Source organism: Protopterus annectens, chromosome 9.part0 (assembly GCF_019279795.1).
Source record: "Protopterus annectens isolate FY-2018-M chromosome 9.part0, PAN1.0, whole genome shotgun sequence".
Classification (NCBI taxonomy): Eukaryota; Metazoa; Chordata; order Ceratodontiformes; family Protopteridae; genus Protopterus; species Protopterus annectens.
The window spans coordinates 692,277,160-692,298,949 of record NC_056743.1 but is presented as its reverse complement, the minus strand read 5'-3'; the positions used below and the strand labels follow the sequence as shown (position 1 = coordinate 692,298,949).

The 21,790-nt window shown below is 38.6% G+C and overlaps 1 protein-coding gene across 2 annotated transcripts in view; it reads right to left on the bottom strand.

The window, feature by feature from the left end:
• The window catches only part of LOC122811459 (proteasome subunit beta type-9-like), a 122,690-nt gene extending 103,843 nt beyond the window's left edge, over nt 1-18,847 (bottom strand). The window contains exons 1-2 of one of the 2 annotated variants that reach the window (XM_044083313.1): nt 18,668-18,847; nt 6,629-6,696 (exon numbers count right to left, since the gene is read on the bottom strand). In XM_044083313.1, coding sequence (XP_043939248.1) covers nt 6,629-6,696; nt 18,668-18,718 — 119 coding nt within the window. In that variant the 5' untranslated portion in view covers nt 18,719-18,847. The remainder of the gene's footprint in view (nt 1-6,628; nt 6,697-18,667) is intronic. The other variant, XM_044083312.1, reaches the window with a different exon arrangement.
• Nucleotides 18,848-21,790: the final 2,943 nt, after the last annotated feature.

Here is a 21,790-nt window from a genome sequence, read left to right as displayed (position 1 = left end):
AGTCAAATCCATGGTCAAAGACTCCAATCCTTAACTTCCATCCTCATGTGATCAATTAAAAATTACATTATAGGACTAGGAGTATACTCACCATCAAATCTTATGACTAAAAAGGGTAATTTCTGCCTACAAATGAACCAAGTGTACCACCCCACAAAATTTCCAGAACTACCACTGATCACTCGTTTTATCTGAATCTTGTATAGCAACTGGGTATTGCTGGTGGAGAGACTTGAGCCTGACAATGTGCTAGTCAACAATGGCATCTTGCCACACATGTTCTATATGCTTTACAAACTGATATCTTCTGTCGTCCATCTGGCATTGCCCCACTGCAGCAGTAAAGAACAACATCCTTTCCTCCCAACTAAGACAGCTAGGCTCTGATTACTTGAATCTGTCATCAGGTTGAAAAGGGTTTGCCAGTCTAACCCAAGGTGTCCATAACAATGTCAGAAACACAATTCTTATGTCACAGAGTGGTCTAAGATCATTTTTAATGAGCCTGGTATGTATTAGACTGTACAGATAGAGCAATGAAAGCCAGAATAGAAGATATATGACCATATAGAGAAAATGAGCAGATGAATGACAAATACTACATCAACATGCACATAATATACAGTTGTATTTCTACTGTATGCTATACAGTATGGTTACTAGTGCTCCATTGATTTAATATTTTGCTTATTTGTTTATCACAACTATTTGTAGTATTGAACTGTTTATTTAATTATGCTCCAGTTTTATGAAATGTTGGCCCAGGTTGTAGCAGAAAAGGGTATACTGACCAGCCTATCTATCCAGTTAACAAAATGAAATAAATAATACATTTTAAGCTATGAGATACATTAAAGATCAGCTGAAAAGGGATGAAATAACTGTCATGGATTCCTCTCTCTCTTCAGCATATCCCTTATCTACTCTCACATTATTGCTTGACCAAACAATGAAATTTCTGCAAAACCACAGTATAGTTACTGCTTCCATAAAAATGTAATCCTTAGACTGATTTGAAGAAAAAAAAAAAAAGCAGATATATTCATGGACCCCACCTGGTGATTTTACTAAACCATTTTTTTGCAATGAAGCAAACATTGTTCATAGGTTAGGTTCATAGGTAGGTACTAAGCTATCTGCCCGAAGGCATTTATAAGCCTAACCGGAATGTCTTGGCTTTCGCCACCCCCTTAGATTAGTTCCCTGTGCATCTGTCCAGCAGAGCCACTGAAGTGATCCCAGGGGTAATCGTTCTGTTTCCCATCCACTCGTCAAGGTTTCCCTTGAAGAGTGTTAGCGAGGAGCTCTGCCTAATGTAGACTGGAATCCTGTTCCAAAGCATGGGAAGTCTCTGAGACAGGAATCTATCCCTCCAGCATGTCCTATTTATTGTTGTGGTGAGGTTTAGATCCCTAGAGTGTGTGGCTCGAGGGGATATGGTTTTCTTTAGGTGGAGCATTTCCATCAATTCTGGGTTGGACATGGCCTTGTATGGGGTCTATATTAGAACATCGAAGTTTTAAAACTTTGAATGTTCTAATATCGACCCATTTTAATACAACGCTAAAAATAGCAAAGCTGCAGAACACCAAATTATTTCCTAGGGAAAGAATTCGGTTGGCTGTTTCTGTGGCTTCGCTATTTTCAGCGCTATAGTGGAGATTTACGGGTCGGGTTCAGGTAAGTTGTGCGATTGTGTGGTTGTTAGGATTAGGGCACGGGTTTAGGGTTAGGGCACGGGTTAGGAGAATTAGGTTTAGGGGCGGGTTAATTGAGTTAGGGTTAGGGCGCGGGTTAGGTGAGTGTGCGATAGTGACGGACCTTAGGGCTAGGGTTAAGGTAAGTGGATAGATAGTAGTGTTTGTATAGTTTAGTGTAGCATTAGTTGTAGGATTATAAGTGTATGTGTGGCTATCGATGTTTTTTAGGTGTGCTTGTATTGTGTGTATGTGTTTCGGAATAGCAAATTTTTTCCCAAGGAAAAAATTTGCTGTTCTGAATGTTCTATATTATGTGGTTTAGATATTTTAGGTTCAATGAAATAGTGTTCGCTATTTTCATCTCTCGATAACGTGATACAAACGCCCTTGTATGTCAGGCATAGGTCACCTCTGAGTAGGCGATATGCAACCGAGTACAGCTGGAGTTTCTTCAGTCGAGCTGCATAGGGCATCTGTTTGAGGCCAGTGATCCTCTTGGTGAGGTACTTCTGTGGTCTTTCCAGCTGTTGCAGGTGTCTTGTAAGGTACCTCCCAAATGGGGTGGTGTACTCTATGATGGGTCTGATGAGTGATGAGTAGAGGGGCACAATGACCTCTTTTGATCTGGATGCGAACCCTTTTGTGATTAGGTGGACCACATAGAAGGATTTTCTAACCACTTTGGCAATGTGATTATCAAAGGAGAGATTACTATCTACATGGGTCCCCAGATCTCTTATTACGTCTTCCGTATTTAGGGGACTACCACTTATGTGGTAGTTTGTGGGTATTTTGTTTTTTCCAAAGGGGATGACTATGCACTTTATGGCATTTAGCTTGAGGCCATGATTTTGACACCAGGTATCCGTCTCTGTGAGACCCTTTTGGAGGATGTCTGTTTCAGCTGGAGAGTCAATTATAGCCCCTAGTTTGCAGTCATCTGTGAACTTGGTCAGCCATAGTCCTCCTGTGCTTGCCTGTACCTCTGAGAAGTATATGCCGAACAGGAGGGGTCCTAGGACTGAGCCCTGGGGAATTCCACTTTTAACCGGTTTAGAGTCAGACCCAGCTCCCACAACTCTCACCATGTGGGATCTGTCCATGAGCCAGTTGGCAACACATCTTGTGATGTAGGGGTTTATGTTCAGGCTGGTAAGCTTGCCTATAATACCAGAATGGGGAATGGTATTGAAGGCCTTTGCAAGGACTAAGTAGGCTGTGTGCACCACCTTTCCTTCATCTATAGCCTTGGTAACTGTCTCAAAGAAGTCCACCAGGTTTAGGAGGCATGATCTGCCCTTAACAAAGCCGAACTGGGTAGGGTCCGTGTTTGGAAGTTCCCAATGTCTCTGTTAATGAGTTCCATGATGATGTGCTCCATAGCCTTGCAGACCAAGCTAGTCAGGCTTATAGGTCGATAGTTTCCGGGGTATACTGTGGCTCCACCTTTGTGGAGCAGAATAACTGTTGCTGTGCACCACTCTATGGGTATGTAGCCTGTGGAGAGGCTGAGTTTGAACAGTGTGTTTAGATGAGGGGTTAGTTCGTCTTTGAGCTCATGTAGGACGTAGCCTGAGACACCGTCCGGTCCCATTGATGCTGTGTTTTTGGCTTTAGAGAGGGCTGTTTTAACCTGAGTGTCTGTGATTTCAGGGGCTCTACATTGTGTTCACGTTAATGTAATAATGAACTGAGTTATTACTCTGATAAGAAGATCCTTTAATTACATTCACATATGTAACATAGCAAGACCTTTGCCTGTGTAGAGGCAGATATCCTTAGTCAACTTGTTGAGACTTTGTAAGCTTTCTGGTCACTACAAGTGGGTTCTATAGTACACACAGCATGTTTACATCCAGAGTCATAAGTGGAGCATGCAAACATCAGTCTTGACTTAATAAAGGCATTCATCTTACTAAATCATGACTTATATCAGAGCTGCACAGGCTGAATTATTTATCTTATATCACCTAGTTCTAAATCCAGAGCTGTCTGACTGAGTGCCCTTAAATCATTAGGAGGCAAAAAGGCTTCACATTAACAGGTCATGTCTAAAGCAAGGTTCCTCATAGGATTTGTATCACCAGATATTTAGTCTAACTTTTCCATCTTTACTGACAACCTGTTGTTATGTGGGAAAAGTCATCTGTCTCAACATGTCCATAACAAAGTCTTCTATTAATAATTCTATAATGTAGGTAAAACAGAGATACAATTCCAGAAAGACTTACTCATGGCTCAACTTGGTCTTTATTACACAAGTTTTCTCAACTCTAATCAAACAGTAAGTGCTATTAGGATATTTACATGGTAGTCATTTTTCAAATTTGCACAGCGGAAATGTAGCCTTGGAGCCCCTCATAATCAAGAATACAGTGTGGATGAGATTATTAAAAGGATCCATGGGAGACACGGCCTAGTCTAGTGAGCAGTCTTCCTCCTAATACTAGAACTGAACCCCTCATAATCAAGAATACAGTGTGGATGAGATTATTAAAAGGATCCATGGGAGACACGGCCTAGTCTTGTGAGCAGTCTTCCTCCTAATACTAGAACTGAACCCCTCATAATCAAGAATACAGTGTGGATGAGATTATTAAAAGGATCCATGGGAGACATGGCCTAGTCTAGTGAGCAGTATTCCTCCTAATACTAGAACTGAACCCCTCATAATCAAGAATACAGTGTGGATGAGATTATTCAAAGGATCCATGGGAGACATGGCCTAGTCTAGTGAGCAGTCTTCCCCCTAATACTAGAACTGCGATTAATTATAGCCAATGGTTTACTCTGATGCATCCTAACCTGTGCTGCATAGAATTGTTACTAACTATGCTAATAGTTTACTCTGATGCATCCTAATCTGTGCAGCACAGAATTGTGATTAATTCTAGCTAATGGTTTACTTTGATGCATCACAACCTGTGCTCTATGGGACTGCAGCTAATTACAGATAATGATTTACCCTGACGCATTCTAACCTTTGCTGTACGTACATTCATGACTCTTAAGTATTCACAATGTAAAAACAAAAATAGATCATTGTAAATTGGTCAGATCTGTGTTAGGATCATGGTGAGATATTAAGAAGTTTTAAGAAGAGTGATTTTTGAGATTCGCTCTTCTCCTGTGTTTTTCGGCTTTTTGGCACTCGGCATTTCGAATGCTGACATTTCAATAAGGAGACCCCAAGCAGCCCTCTGGTGTCATTGTCCTCATCATGTTGTGCTTAAAATGCCCTACACAGTTGGCAGGGATGGCAAAAGACGAATCAACCTTTCATTTTTATTGTCTTTTTCCTTGTGAAAACTATTTGCCACAAATCTCATAGATTCTCTCAAACCTCAGAACTTCACCGAGAGACCCAAAGAGCTGTAGTAGAGAATTGGATTGTAGGTTCATTGTGAATTAACATATGTACCACATCTCCACCACTGAGTATGAGCATTTCTGTAACTTTGCATGTAATGCCTTCTTTCTGAATCTCATCTATTTCTGAGATAAGCCAGGCAATCATGTTGGTCACACAGATTTAATTTCTGAGAAATTGTAACTGCCGTTTTTCTTAAAAATCAATGTTAGATTTCCTTGTTTCTAGTCAATATTTTAATATATTATTTCAGCACAACATATTCACATATTTTTGTGATGGGATAGTATTGCTTCTTTTGAAAATGTCATGCTATGTCTGCATTCTCTTTTTTTTTTCTTACTCTTGGCCTAACAGTCTTGTCTAAAACATGGCCATTTCTTGTCAGCCAGCCAGGTCTGCCCCATCAGCATAATAATAAAGCAGTAAAAAAAAAACAAAGCCCCTATCAGCAGCTTTCAAGCTTACCTCTGCTAGCATCATGCCCTGACTCTACCAAGTGAGGTTTCAATGCAGGTATGACAAGTTTTTGCTGCACATCTTCAGTGAAGTGAAAATTACAAAATAATTTTTATGTGTAGAAAAGTGTCTATTTTCTAAGAACATCTTGTTCTGGCTTATAAATAAAATAAATTAAAATCAGTACGTGGAAATTTTACTTTTGTCTAACTACTGTTTAAACCGTTCATGTATCCATTGTCTGATTCTGAAGCATTAAAGCCCGTTTCACTACACTCTCCTACAAAGTGTTATTATGCAACATCTACTCGTCTAGCTAATATATCTGATCTGATCACTGCTGACATCTGGCTTGGCCTCATGGTTCTCAATGTCAAAGAATCAGTATAACACAACCTACATGACATGACATGTTTTTGGAGGTAACTCGTTATTAGTTACTTACCAAGGACCAACAAAATGTCAAGAGATGCATAGTTACAGTATTTTACTTTTACTTTTAGAAAAGAATTTTAATAAAAACCTAAACACGACTATAAAACTAGAAATTAAATAATGCACTATTCTAAGAGACTCATGTTTCAATTTCTTATTTGTGTATATTCATATGTTTCCCTTATTCCTCCTTTTTATCCAGCTGTTGCTATAACACATAGCACTTGTAACACAAACAGTCCTTTACAGCTTCATTTCCCAGTCATTAGTACAGCCTGATAGTAACAGCACAGCTTGCTTGTTTTTCTCTGGCAAGAGTCAAAAATAAAACAATATTATGCTTCATCTTCAGATTATCTTGTAGTCTATGTACCGCGTTACTTCCAGACAGAGTTTCTACAGGTCCACCATATGAAACCCTGGACTGATAAGAACCTCACACCTGAAAACACTGACTGATATTTTGACTGATACTTTATTCCTTTTGCTGGACAGGCACCTGTTAATAACCTTCAGTCTCTATCTTCTGTTTTAAACGAGAACAACGATGATTTCTTAAAAATCAGCAAATCCTCTGAAATCTAGACAAAGTTGTCAGGAGAAGGTCCTAACATAGAAATCAAGTGCTTTACATGATACTGAAAGACTTAGTCTAAGGACTTACCCTGCTGACACCCGGGAGTCTGAGCCAATGACTACTCCTCCATCAAACACCGCAGCAATAATGGTAGTCTAAGAAAAAAAGTGTATAATCAGTTGCAAACAGAGTGTAACAAAATTTGAAACTTAATAGACCAAAAACATGTTTGCAAACTGTACTCACTCTGTAAAGACAGCATGTTGACAAAAGGTATTTAGGCATGAAAGCATGGTTATGACAGTTTTACAATACAGTTATGAATTTGCCACTTTGACTATTTTAGTGAGAGCTTACACAAACTACATTTTCAGGAACCCATATATTTTGTTTTTCATTTCTGATGAAATAGGCATTTATGACATTTATATGTGAACAGCTATATCTATGCGGACTTATATGGTCGAAAGACCATATTTTAAAGGAACGCTTTTCAAAACATCGAACTGGCTTCTCCTATGGAAGTCGATGACACAAACAATACACACACACGTATGTGTATATATATATATATATATATATGTGTGTATATACAAACATATATATATATATATATATATATATATATATATATACATACACAGATATACACACACATATATATATATATATATATATACACACACACATATACATATAGATATATATATATATATATTATATACGTGCACACACACACATATATATATATATATATATATATATATATACATATACATATATATATATATGTACACACACACACACATATATATACATATATATATATTTTTTTTTTTTTTTTTTTTTTTTTTTTTTTTGCTGTTTTTCTTTCGGCTTTTCCCGGTTAGGGGTTGCCACAGCAGAACTCTGGTCCGCTAATGATTGGCAGTCGATTTTTACGGTGCTGAGGTGCCAGCCCGACACCCAACCTTCAACAAAGGCGTGCCCATTCATGCATGTCTTTCGAACGCCACTCAACTGTGGGGAGGACATGCAGACTCCACACAGAAGGCACTCCCTGCACTCCAGCCGAGAATCGAACGGGAGAACCTCTTGCTGTGAGGCAACAACGCTACCGCTGCACCACCGCAGCAGTCTTTTCAGTATGCAACAGTACTAAATCATATTTGCAAAAAGAATCACTTCAGCTATGTCAAGTTCCTGAACAACCTTGGTCAACATTAGCCACTGATATATTTGAGTGGAACAATCAGCATTATTTGATATTGATAAGACACTTATTCGAACTGGTTTGAGATTGCTTTACTACCTAACAACGTCCACTGCTATCAAACATCATTTCTCAGTCCATGGTAGTCCACACAAAGTTATTTCTGACAATGGTACTCAATTTACTAGTCACTTGTTTCAAAAATGTGCAAAAGAATGGGACTTTGTACGTTACTAGTAGTCCAAAATATCCACAGTCAAGTGGACTAGCTGAACGTGCAGTGCAGAATGCAAAGTAATTACCTGAGAGGTCAAAATGTGACAGTACCGATATCTTTTTGAATTTACTTAATCTCAGAAACATACCCCATGATAATATACTTGGCTGACCTCTTAGAGACTTCTATCTAGGCAAACCAGAACAACATTGCCTATCAGTTCCAGTTTGTTGAGGCCTAAATCTAAGAACAACATGACAATTAGAGCTCAACTATTCAGAAAGCATTCTTTCCAGAAGTCCAGTTATGATAAATCAAGCAGATTTATTCGTCCATTGAAAGAAGGACAGACAGTGAGGATACAATTGACAAAAGGTTTTGACCGGATTGGTTAAGTAATAGGTATATGTACCGAGCTGAGATCCTACTTCGTAGAATCTGAGGGTGTGGAGTACAGGAGAAATCGCAGACATATTTTTACTGTATCAGAATTGTTATCGCAGCATTGTTCCTGTGATATACACTCTAGATCTCAGAGCAATCAAAGCAATGTTCCTGTTGCAGAACGTGTCTTACCTTCTACTTCCATTCCTGATGATGTTCCTGATGTCCCCAAGGTTGAACATTCAGCAGAGATAGTCCCATTTGCTAGACCTAATTCTAATTTTTATGTCACACATTTTGGTCATATTTTCAAAACTAGTGTGAAATATGCAGCAACCTTGACATAATTGTATATGTGCATTTAGTTCTATATAACTGCATGACAAAAAATTATTTATATTGATTGCATGTCAATTAATGTCGTCAACATTGCATGACTTATTTCTCAAAGAGGGAGGATGTAGAATAGAGTATGTGTGCTGTAGAAGCATTTCAAGGACTGAACGTGCATATAAATAGTCAGCACGTGCTAGCTTCAGTGCCATTTTGAGAGCGCAGCCAGAGAGTGAGCATGTATGAGTGTAATAGCTAGTTCGTATATAAGTTTACCTAAGTTAAAGTTATTAAGGCTCAATCCTGATGTGTTTGTACATAATAAAGCTGCTTGAACAGAACCCACAAAGTCTCTTCTATTGTATCCTAACTAGACGAGCAACATTTCCTAGATCTGGCCAAGACCTTTGACACTATTCACCATGCAGGTATTGTGAATAAACTAGAAGACCTAAGCATGCAAGGTGGATATCAAATTGTCTAAGTGCTATGTTTGTGCTTAATTATCTGAGAAGGATAGATTCCACAAAACTAAACTAGCCAGTGCTCGAGCAGAAAGCACAGTTCAGACAGTACCGCACTCCAAACTGATGCAGTAGTCAGGGAGACTGTCACTTTGGTGGACAACTTCCATCATCATGTAGTAAAAGTGCAGAAAATCTTTCTATGTAGTCCAAATAATATCTAAAGACATTTCATTTATGTCAAAAGGAATCATCACCACTGTCTACTCCGCTCCAATTAGACCAGTTACACAGTACATTTTCTTTTGGTATGTAATTATCCCTAAATATCCCAGTGGCTCCTAACTAAAAAAATACCACCAGTCTAAAGACCCTTAGATACTAAGAAAGACTTGCAGCTTTATTTCTGCAAGCTGTCTCTGATAGACCTCAGTGTGATGATCCAAGTCATACATGCTGCGACCTTAAGTATATGATCTTTTTCAAACTCTCACATCTTCACACAAACACCAGAACTAAGGATTTAAATCTACATCAACATGTCAACAGGACACGACAGAAGGACAATTTCCCAATGTTTACCCCGTCCCTGGAATAAACTACCTTTATGTATAAAACAGTGACATGCTCACATTCTTTAGGATGAACTTTGATGATTGAATGGCACTCATAAATTCACCCCTGTCCTTGTGGAAGACGAAGGTGCTCTATGGTATTATCAAGGTAGAAATGGTCCTTGGACTGACTCAGCTTTGTAATTCCTATGATCCTGTGAAGTCTTTCTCTTGCCTGTGCATATACATCTAATAACTATTCTGGATATTTTGCCTTCTTAGACACTATCTCTGTACAGCTTATCTTTCCTGACACTGCAGTTCTACTGGAAGATGTCAACATTCGTATGGAGAATTATACAAATAAATGGAGGTATGTGACAGAGAGGCAGCTTACCTGATATTTAACAGTGTAGTGAATAACTACAGGACTCTTGTACTTGTTATGGATTGTCCATAAATGACATTAGACTCATATTTCTATTTGCTACCATAGTAACTTGGGCCAAAGGCCAATGATCATCTTTGTAGATGTGCCATCAGACCAGGTTCACTATGTTTCATCAAAACCCAGCTGCTCTACATACAACTGTTTGTCTGCAACCGCACAAAACTACAAACTCAACAACACAAATTACTTCACTAACTATACTCATAAGTCAATCACATGCAGCAAAACACTAAATAAGCAGTCTTTGCAGGGGGAACAAGCCCTTCTATGTCTATCAACTCCCCTAATCCCTTACTTTTATATTCTCACTTCAAGGTCACTCAAACTCAGAGAAAGACTAATAAAAAAATGGTCTTGCTTTTTCCCCCAAGTTGCTGTGATCCTGGGGTTCATAGAAACTAATGTTTTTTGAGCCAGTATCCGTTACAACAATGTGTAGTAAGTAATTACAAATCTGGAGACAATGCATCTAGCTGTCAAAAAATAAGCAGACAAGTATCAAGCAGCTGCGTGGGATCTCATCAGACCTGAGGTTATATATGATGAGCACCTGATTTGAAAGATGAGCTGAGCAGTCAGCTGAGCATAGACTTAAGGTTACCTGCATCAAAAGACTGGAGTGGTGCCTGAAAAGATCCAACGAACATAAATATTTACCGACAGTGTCCTGAAGACTCCTAACAGAAACATCTATGCTGGACAACTTCAGACTTCACTTCTGGAAGAGTGTGCTCAGTATATGATCAGAAACTAAAGAAATTAATTTTGAATAGATCCTATTCAAGATTTCAGCAGAGGTCAAAAGTTGGTCGCTGTTTGTCATGGTGGTAATCCAAGCATCTCTTGATGGACACCACCAATGAAGAAGTTATCAAATTAAAGAAAGTGGTCTTCCACGCAACACTACTCGTTGTAGCTTAGGCCAGGAAAGTAGCAGATGTGGCAGTCACTGAACTGAAGGCCTGGGTGTGTGAGGAACTTGGTGAGGGACTACAGAATGGCATTTGGATCACCTCAAAGAACTGATGCGAAAGAACTCAAGGACGGACCTAAAGGGGCAGGATAATGTTCAGGCTATTCTCAATGGGATGAAAGAAATAGTGACCTTGACTGAGGTCAGTGAATATTTAATGAACACTTTGAGTAACTCCTAAATCTGGATGACATGCCCTCCTATGAGGAAGCATAAAACAATTGTTGGGATTTGGTCCCTTTCTGAAGATGAAGCCATTATGACACTTAAACGGTTCCATGATTACCAGGATGCAGTACAAAATATAGAGCCAGAAATGTTGGCATTGGATATTGTTAACAGTGCTGTGGTTAAGACACCTTTTCAATTTTGTGAGTAAGGTGGGACACTGCCTCCGGACTGTTAAAAAGGGGAACTGATCCTGGTTTTCAGAAAGGGTACAGGAAGGTGAGCACCAGTTATATAAAGGAAGTCCTATACCAGAGCTCTGGAAAGGATACTTTCCCTTATATCTAAGCCTCTGAATCAGGAAAAATAATGTGGATTTTGTTCTGGCTGAGGAAGAGTGGAACAACTCTATTCATTTTGTGGACATTTCGGCAACTTGGGAGTTTACCAGTATGGATTATACATATTTTGTGGACCTAAGGAAGGGATATGACTATCCTGGCATGTCTTACGGTAGGTGATACAAAGTTCAGGGCCCACAGAGACACTGGAATGTGACATTTTTTCCATGTATTTGCAGATCAAGTGCTATGTTCACATTCTAGACATTAAGTTGAATGCAATCAAGCTCAATGTAAGACTCTGGCAAATATGTGTGTAGTTACTGCACCTGTTCATAACTTTCTTGGACAGCATATTAAGCAATCATCAGAGGACCTAGTCAGACAAGAAGAGGAAGCTTCCATCACCATGATTTAACCCAGTGTAGTTTTTACAAACATAGATCTTGCATTGTTAACATCATAAGTTTTTGGCAGTGTGACCACCACCCTGAGAGAACTGCTTAACTAGTTCTGGATGAAGAAGTCAATGCCATATACCCTATGATGGCATCATACCTAAACCTAAGGATCCAAAGGTAAATCAAGTCATAAGTCTTATGCCCAGTTTGCAAAAGGTAAAAATGGGGGGGGGGGAATCTGATATCCTCATCAATCCTTGTCACCAGTAAAGTCCCCTAAGGTACTGCCCTGGGGCTATTGCCTTATGTTATCTTTTACTTATATGTCAAAAGTGACACCCAGTGTCTGGTTCATCAGATATGCAGAGGACAGCAAACTTGGGTACATTGTCCATAATGCATTTCCACTATCTCCTTTCAAACACCTCTTAACATTACACATAAATGAGGCAGTAGAGATTACTTGCCTTCAATATCAAAAAAATGCAACATTCTGCCACTTGGCCTTCCTCCTCCAACATCTTTATACACTATTAATGGGCAACAGGTAAAAGATGGCAAAATATCGCAGGACTCTGGAGTTCTTAGATAATGACTATTCTTATTATACCCATATAGGTGTTAGCATCTGCAAAGCATATGAAGGTGTCCAACTGATCATTACGGGAATTTAGAAACATGCCAGAGAAGTACCTTTCCCCTTTACACAACTCTTATCAGACCAGTCATGGAATACTGTACTTTGTTCTGTAACCTAGTCACTGGTATAACGGGAGAAGGTACAATGATTACTCAATAAAAACATCAGAAACCTTCTTGGCTTGTCTTATAGCCAAAGATTAAAACAACTCTATCTCTTTTCCATGTTCTAGTGTCTTCTTAGACAACTATGCCTGAAATTCAGAGGATTAAATAACCCTATTACTTTCTGAAACTTTTTGCTTAAAATAACTCCCTGGTGACCTCAACACAAGAGGAGAGTCAGCCTCATTAAAAATGAATATCACCCATACCCTGAAACATGCCAACTTCTTACCACAAAGACTTTCAGACCTGTGGAATAAAATCCCTGGTGCTATTAAACTCAGTCCTTTACCTTCAAAAACGAATTACGTGACTACATGGGCAGATGTAAAATTCAACAGGAGATCCAAAGCATCAAGCTCCTCGGTGGCTTATGAAGTTATAAAGTTAGGTTTGCACAGAGATGGGATGTCAGTGTTGTATCATTTTTGTCTGCAGAAAATTATGCCCTTGTGTCCTCACCTGACTGAGGTTTAGCACACATTGGTCCAGTTTGGTTCTCTCCTAAAAACAGTGCCTTACTTTCAGTGGGTGAGCAGAAGCAGAACCATATCTGGTGGAGCTTGAGCGTGTAGGTAAACATAATAAGGGGGGACACAATGGTGAAGGATACCTCAGACAAACATAAGGAAGACAATGGCAAGGACAGGCCTGTAAAACAAACAGGGGTAAGAGTGAACACAAAGAGAAGGTAACACCACAATAGGGATAGGACTGGATGTTGGCAGATGTAGTCTCTACTAGCTTAGACCAAGTGGGAGATTGTTTGTCACCCAAGGTACTGTCACCACTGGATCTTGGCTCAGAAGGTGGTGTCAGCACTGTCCAGGGATGTGACCCAATGAGTCATCATATTAGGGTCTCCTTGTGTCTGCTGTGGACATCCAACCTCCTATTATCTCCACTGTAACTTCTGACAGTTCCCAATGACTAACAAGTTGTCACTTCCACTTGAACTTCTACTGGCAGGTACCAAAGTACCAGACTCTGATGCCAGGCTACCTGGGACAACTGCTGCAGGTAGGGTAGGAGGTGTGAAGGCAACTGTGTTAGGCTGTGTCCCAGACGTGCTAGGTGCTTCCATTGCTGGAGGTGGTGTTGATGGCATTGTTGCTGTCAACTGTGGCGAGCCAATAGACCTTGCTATGGTAAGGGAACAGTCTCTTGACACCACATTTAATAGTTAAAAAAATAGAAATAAATAAAGTAATTAATAAATAATGCATGTTAGAGAAAGGATAGCAACAAAGAAGGTAGTGGATAAGGAAAACAAACACAGTGAAAATTACATAAATTACATACTTAATTATGTTGATAATTGTAAATACACTATACTTTAAATAGTAGTGCTTAAACAGTAATTTTATCAATATGTTTGTCTTTATATAAGATATGTAGGGGGATCTAAACAAAAAAGCCATCCTCATATGTAGTGTGACAGAATATTAATGAAAGGAGCTATTCATCAACACCCCAAATGTGTTCCTGTGGTCAAAGATGCAATTTAATTTTTGATAATACTGTACATATACAAAATAAGCATGATGATCACACAATTACATTTCAATTGCAGCTGACAGACAACGAACAGACAGATACTTCTGTTTTATATTGTGAAATGTCCAGCAAACTACTACTTATGAATTTTACACATATGGAGCATGCACTGGTGCAATGCTAGTACTGGGGAAAAAAAAAACATATGACATTTTACATGCCAACAAATCTTTGAGAATTGATCCCACAAGCATCTTCACAATGTCAGTGCACATAGACTTAACATGAGGATCTACACGTCCATCTTATATAGGGGCAGGCATGCAGAATTGTACTTATAACATTGAACAGTCATTGTACTACTTTTGAGCTATGCCTGTACTGACAGATGTGTTAATGGTGTATAAACCGTAAACATAAAATAATTTTTAATGCCTAGTACCGTTACTATGAAAACAGAGACATTCGTATGACAGCATGTATACTCACCCCATGCTCTTTTAGGTGCTCCAGTCTGTTCATGTACATCTGCCAATTCCTTTCAATATATTCAGGTGCCAGAAACATAAAAAGTGTAACACAGAATCTCTTTGAGTAGTTACAGTAAGTCACACTTACAGTACTGAGTTAATCACTGCACCTTAACTTCATCCTTCCATTGGAGAAGGAGGTCAGAATTGTGACACCCCTTGTCACTGTATGGAGTGATAACGCTGCTACCTCATACATGGGGTGCCAGTAACAGGGATGACAGCCTTGCCTAAACTATTCCAGTTATCAGCCTTATACTACGACTCAGTAAAGCTCTCCTGTAGGAGCCTCTGGCTGTAGTCCTTATAGAGTATGTCCAGAAAAATCTTAGACTGATCTTACACCACCTCTGTACTCTAAAGGACCTGTGCTAACTGAGGATTACAGTCAATCAATAGTGCCAGTCTCTAGAGTTTCATACATCTTTCAAAAATGCAGACTGATGAAATAAAAAAAACACTATTGTTCAATAAACTTTTTAAGTGAATTAAAGAAATAATTACAATTGTCCCTGAATTTGGGTCTTTGCTCCCCCATTAATTTTGGCTTTATCCAGAATTCTTGAATAAATAATTTGAGGCATATGCCTCACTTGCATCCATTTCATTTCATCTGTGTCTGAAGCACCAGCTTACAGGTACATTTAGTGTCCTTTTAGAAGGTATAATGTAAGCCCCTTAAATTTGTACACTATGGCTTACATGATGAGTGCCCCATTAACCCCATAGCTAATAGTCCATATGTGCTTGCCATTCAGAGTTGACTTTGATATATACCTAGGATTATGTGTAAGCCTGAAGAACCTAAATGATGCAAAATAACTGACAGTGGAAACCTGGAAGCGAAACCATGTTAAGGGTCTAAAATATGTTATGATTTAGTCAGCAGAATATATAACAGATCAATATTGAAGTTCAAATTATCTAAAGGTCCAACTATTTTCATAACTTCATACTTCTCTTCATACCTCTTTTGTCATAGTTTTACTTACAGTTTCGCACTCATAATTACAGCCCTCTAGAATAGCTTGGCTCTCAAACTGGTACCCCTAGAGTCAAAAACAATCAAGGACAGATGTCCAAAATCTTGGCATTTTTTAAATATTAGTAGTACTATTCACTTGAAAGGTTAACAAAATAAAAGAATGGGAATTAACATACATTTTTTCAAAGAAAAAGAATTCTGTAACTCTAATGATTGTCATTATTTATTTAAGCAATAACCCACGCCTGGGTGTGGGTAATGCTGGATTTACCCATGATTGGTGTGGTTTGGTCACGATGGTGAAGTCCGAGTGACCAAAGACAACCGTGGGTAAATCCAGCATTACCCACACCCAGACGTGGGGTATTGCTATTATGCAATGACATTATTTAAAAAAAAAATACTTACTTTTCTTAAATAATGTCCTTGTATAATGGCACCATGCTGTCCTTCTGCCGCTGGACAGCTCTGCTTTGCCATTGCTGATGTACTGCGCATGCATTTGGAACTTGCATTCTCATGCATACCCAGTACATTAGTGCTAGAGAAAGTAAGCAACGGAGAAAAGAAGATCTCCGTTGCTACGCTTTTTTTTTTAACCTTTAAAATTAAAGAATATATCAATGGAAAAAAGTACAAAAAAGCGGCAGCTCTCCACAAAACACCAATAATTCCAAAAGGAGTGCAGTCCCAGGAAGGAAGATCCCCAAACAGTTAATAACAACTTTTATTGTCACAAGACACGCACAAAACACTTCCACATTAAAGCTCTTCCAAAATAAATCGCGTTTTCGTCACATACACTGGACTTCATCAGATCTGATGAAGTCCAGTGTATGTGACGAAAACGCGATTTATTTTGGAAGAGCATTAATGTGGAAGTGTTTTGTGCGTGTCTTGTGACAATAAAAGTTGTTATTAACTGTTTGGAGATCTTCCTTCCTGGGACTGCACTCCTTTTGGAATTATCAATGGAAAAAAGCCTAGGCGACCGGACCTTTTTCCGTTGTATATTCTCAACGGGCACACTGGTTGGGCTGGCCAATCAGCATGCTCGTTTTACGATGTTACTGGCCAGTCATTGTATAATTAAGCAATAACCCACGCCTGGGTATGGGTAATGCTGGATTTACCCACGGTTGGTGTGGTTTGGTCACAAGGGCAAAGCTCGAGTGGCCAAACAAAGACAACCGTGGGTAAATCCAGCATTACCCACATCCAGAAGTGGGTTATTGTTATTATATGATGACATTGTTTAAGAAAAAAAATACTTAGTTTTCTTAAATAATGGCATTATATAATGCCTCCTTGCTGCCCTTCTGCAGCTGTCCGGTATTCTGGGGCAGTTCTGATGTACTGCACATGCGTATGCTTATGCAGTACATCAGAGCTGTGGATGGAAGCAACGGAGAAAGCAAGATCCTCATTGCTTTTTAGAAAGTGTCTCGCTATGTTAAAGGAGTTTAGCATAGTGGTTGTCTCGGTATGTTAGACTCCTTTAACATAGCGAGACACTTTCTAAAAAGCAATGGAGATCTTGCTTTCTCCATTGCTTTAGAAAGTGTCTCGCTATGTTAAAGAAGTTTAACATAGCGAGACAGCTTTAAAAAAGCAACGGAGATCTTCCTTTCTCAGTTGCTTTTTTTAAAGCTGTCAACATAGCGAGACACTTTCTAACAAGCAACGGAATCTTGCTTTCTCCGTTGCTGTAAGAAAAAAAAAAAAAAGACATACTAATGGTAAAAGTCCGGGCGACCGGACCTTTTTCCATTAATAGAAGTCTGATTTACAATGTGCATGCTGACCAATCAGCGTGCACGTTTTGGAATATTAATTGAGGATCGTTGTATAATAAGTATTACCTAAAGTAGATGATGCTTCTTACACATTCACTCAGTTGTAAACTGTTAGCCTTAACTGCTCTTATACACTAATTCCTCTGAGGGAGGTGGAGCAGAACATTTTGAGCCAAATGATGGTTGTCCCCGGATATCAAGGACAATTGTGAGGTATGCTTTACTCTACTAAACACATAACTTGTAGTTTCATAGCACACACACACACACACACACACACACACACACTAGGGCTGCCACCTTTTCAAATGCCCAAAGTGGACTATTTTTTTGTTGAAACGTGACACTTTGCTGGACAAAACATGCCCACTGCCAGTGCAAAGGACAGAGATTCACTTTTTACCAAAATAAAAGCTTATTCTTGCTGCATTTAAGTTGCTTATGCTATTTTATATAACATTTATGTGTTTCAGATACAAAATAACTGTTGTGTTTGTACAACTATGTTAAGAAACTCCCAGATATTTGCAATTTTAGAAGGGGGGGGGGGGGGTCCACAGGACAGGACTGTCCAAACGTTTTACAAAGACTGACTCGCTCAGAAGTTCTGAGTCAGAACTCTGTTTCAGTTGGCAGCACCGCCTACTGATCTATGATGACACAAGTGACTGAACGAAACCGAAAGTAGCAGTTTATTACTATTTTTTTATTTTGTTTTTAGTTTAAAGAAACCTAAAGATGCAGTATACCAATGCAAAAGATTAATATCTTAGTTTTCATTTATTAGCAGTCTAAAGACACAACATCGTCAGTCCAACTCATAACAAACAAACGAACAAAACACTAAAAACAGGAATGCAATGCACAATTTTGGGTCACAGGTTATTCCTACTCTCACCACTACCCCTTACCAACTGCACTTGACTGGTAACAGGAGTGCAATAACTAACAGATTACCGGGGGTTAGAAGAGATAACTACAGCCCTATGGTGCTGTCAGTGGTTCGAACCCTTACCCCTGTGCTGACTTCTTCAGTCGTCCAGTCAGACTCCAAGAGGTCATCCATGGTACCCCTAAGCAGTAACGCTCACGCCAGCCAAACTATCAGTGGGCGACTATTTCTCCCGGGGAGCTGTCCAACCGACTGTACGCGTTGACACCAACTTGCAGTTACTATAACTAACTACAACCTGGCGGCCTGGATGCTACCTAGCAACTGATGACTAGGGGCGTCCGAACTCTTCCAGAGGCTGAGACGCACTCGCTTAAGTTAATGTTTTGATTGGTAAGGCTGTTTAGTACTTGAGTCATTCATACGCATAGGCTGAAGAAAAAAATATATTATTAAATAAATGAACTTAACATATTCACAGATAACTCGTCACTAACTATACAGGATCTAGTTAGTAAAACCTGTATATTCTGAAAAATATGGAACCGCTTCTCTTTCTAACCCTGTTATGGTTTAAGGGGTTGAGTTGGGTTACCACTTGTCCCTCTTTGCGAGGGACATTCCCTGTTTGGGCTGTTGTGTCTGCGAAAAAAAGGCAAATGTTTTGAGATTTTAGGAACAAAAATATTTCATAAGTGTATTTTAATTGTTGCATAAAACAGTTATTTATATCTTAAACACTTTAATGTTATATGAAATAGCATAATCAACATAATGCTACAAGAATAAGCTTTTATTTTGGCAAAAACAAAGTGAAGCTCTGTCCTTTGCACTGGCTGTGAGCATATTTTGTCCTGCAAAATCTGATGTTTTTACAAAAAGTTCCTCTTTAGACTTTTGAAAAGGTGGCAATCCTAGGTTGAGAAACAATTTAAGGCACTCCTGCGACTGCAAAAGGCAGCCAATGGCTAGGTAAGGTTACCACCCGTGACCTATCCCTCTTTGTGCAGGACAGTCCCAATTTGAGCCCTTGGATCTTGGGGGGATAAAAACAGCAAACGTCCTGTGAATTTCGGACAAAAGTGTTTCTTAGGTTTTCTTTAATAATTGCATAAAGAAAATATTTTGTATCGTAAGCATCCTACCTATCCACATGATATGAAACAACAAAATAAACTCAAAATCTAAAAAAACTAAGTTTTTTACTTTAGCAAAAAAGGCAAGTGGAATTTGCACAGGTTTTATGTATGGTTTGCTGTGCAAAATGTCACACTTCCATAAAATGATGTCCCAATTTAGACATTCAGAAAGTAGCAGCCCTACTGCAAGGATATAGCGGAAGGGTGGAGACACAAGTGAATAAAACTGTACAACTAGTGAGTTAGGTGGATAAAAATGACTTTAACGGGATTACAAATCCCAAGGTATAGCACTTCTGCTTTCTCTTTAAAATCAACCACAGATACTTGTCTCATATCACCGCACTATAGAATAGTCTCCCCATCCATGTAAAATAGAGTTTATCCCTTACCTTTTTCAGATGAAACCAGGACAATTGGATGGGAAATCATAAAGTTACCTCTGGTCTGGCCACCATATCCCTTACGGACACTGGCCACCAATAAGGAATATATTATCCTAACACCCTCTCCAAATCCTTAGTCCTTTCTATCATCCCCCCCCCCCCTTACAGAATCCCATGATACTCAGGACCCAAATGATTTGGTTTGCAAGACTGGGCTTGTAAGAGGCCCTAGTAGTCATTAGCCTAGTAACAACCTATCAACCTATGAGCCAAGGAAATCCTGATTGCACAGAAAATTAAATTCACAAAATACATAGTTACAAGAGTTGCACTTCTGCTGTCATTTTAAAATCAAAGACCTTTGATTCCACTATAAAATAATTCACACTGTCAGTAGGCAGGGCAAAATTATGCCTCTGACTTTCAAGAAGTCATCTTCGTGATTCTGATTAAATCTGCCGTGAGATAAAATTCTTTTAACCATATGTTTACCTTCTTTAAGGTAAAAATAAAAACTGCTCAACTCATGAAGCTATCCATTCACTTGATTTTCTCATAATTAACTTGTACAGCACTAACACTCGGTATTGAATAGTAAATTTCTAGAAATGCAAACCCTTTTTCTAATATGGCAAGCTCTGCGTTTTGATCCTATATTCCCTCCATCATCGCTATTTTTGTAAACCTATCTATGATTTTTTCAATTCTAAGATACATTTATTTTCTGGGAAATACTAAAAGATCATCAGCATTTGCAATTAATTAAAGCCTTTTTTTTAATCCTGGCCTGAATTCCATCTATTAAAGTAGAAATCTTATATAACAAAATGGTAAAGAAGCATTTCAAAGTATGGAAAAGGGGCAACCCTGTCATACCCTTGTGACAGTCTCAAAAAAGGTACATTTCATCTGTTGATTCACAGTAAGGCTTCTGTCCCTCTGTACAGGTTTTGTAAAAAAGTTATGTACTGCTGAGGGACTTTAGGGTATCTGCAAATCCAACACATTAGCTTCCTTTTTAAATCATCAAAAGCCTTACATTCATCACAATTCAGTATAAACATGTGTTCCCCAAGCTTTAGATCAGAAGCAGTAGAACATATTGTAAAAACAAAGTAGCTTGAGACATTTTGTTTTTAGGCACAATGTCATATTTATCAGAAAGGATAACTTTGCTTAAATCATTTAATAATTTATTAATGACGACCTTTGCAATAATTTTATAATCATGATTTAATAAAAAGATTCAAAAATTAACGTTCCTATGGGAAACGTTATATCATCATATCATCATAACATTTATATCTGCAAAAAGGACATAAAAGCCAAAAGGGGAACCCATCTACTACTGATGCCTTTCCTCAATTTATAGCTCCCAAGGGCTCTTCATACATGTCTTGCTCCAATAAGAGATTCAGGCAATTCTTATATTCAATCAAATCAACTCTTGTAACCTTGGGTTTAATTTAGAATCATGAGATTCCCAACCTATGTTATGTATAATGTATTATGTGCAATGTGCTATAATATTATTTTACAACATTGTTCATTCTTGGTCCTGGAAAGATCTTATCACAATTACTATCTAATGTTTCCTGACTAATATTCCTTGGCTTAAACAAACAAAGATATTTTATACTTTTATCCACCAGTATAAATCAGATTATGTTTTCAATTCCTACATATGATTTATAGTCTTCTTCCAATGTTTTCTTTTTTAA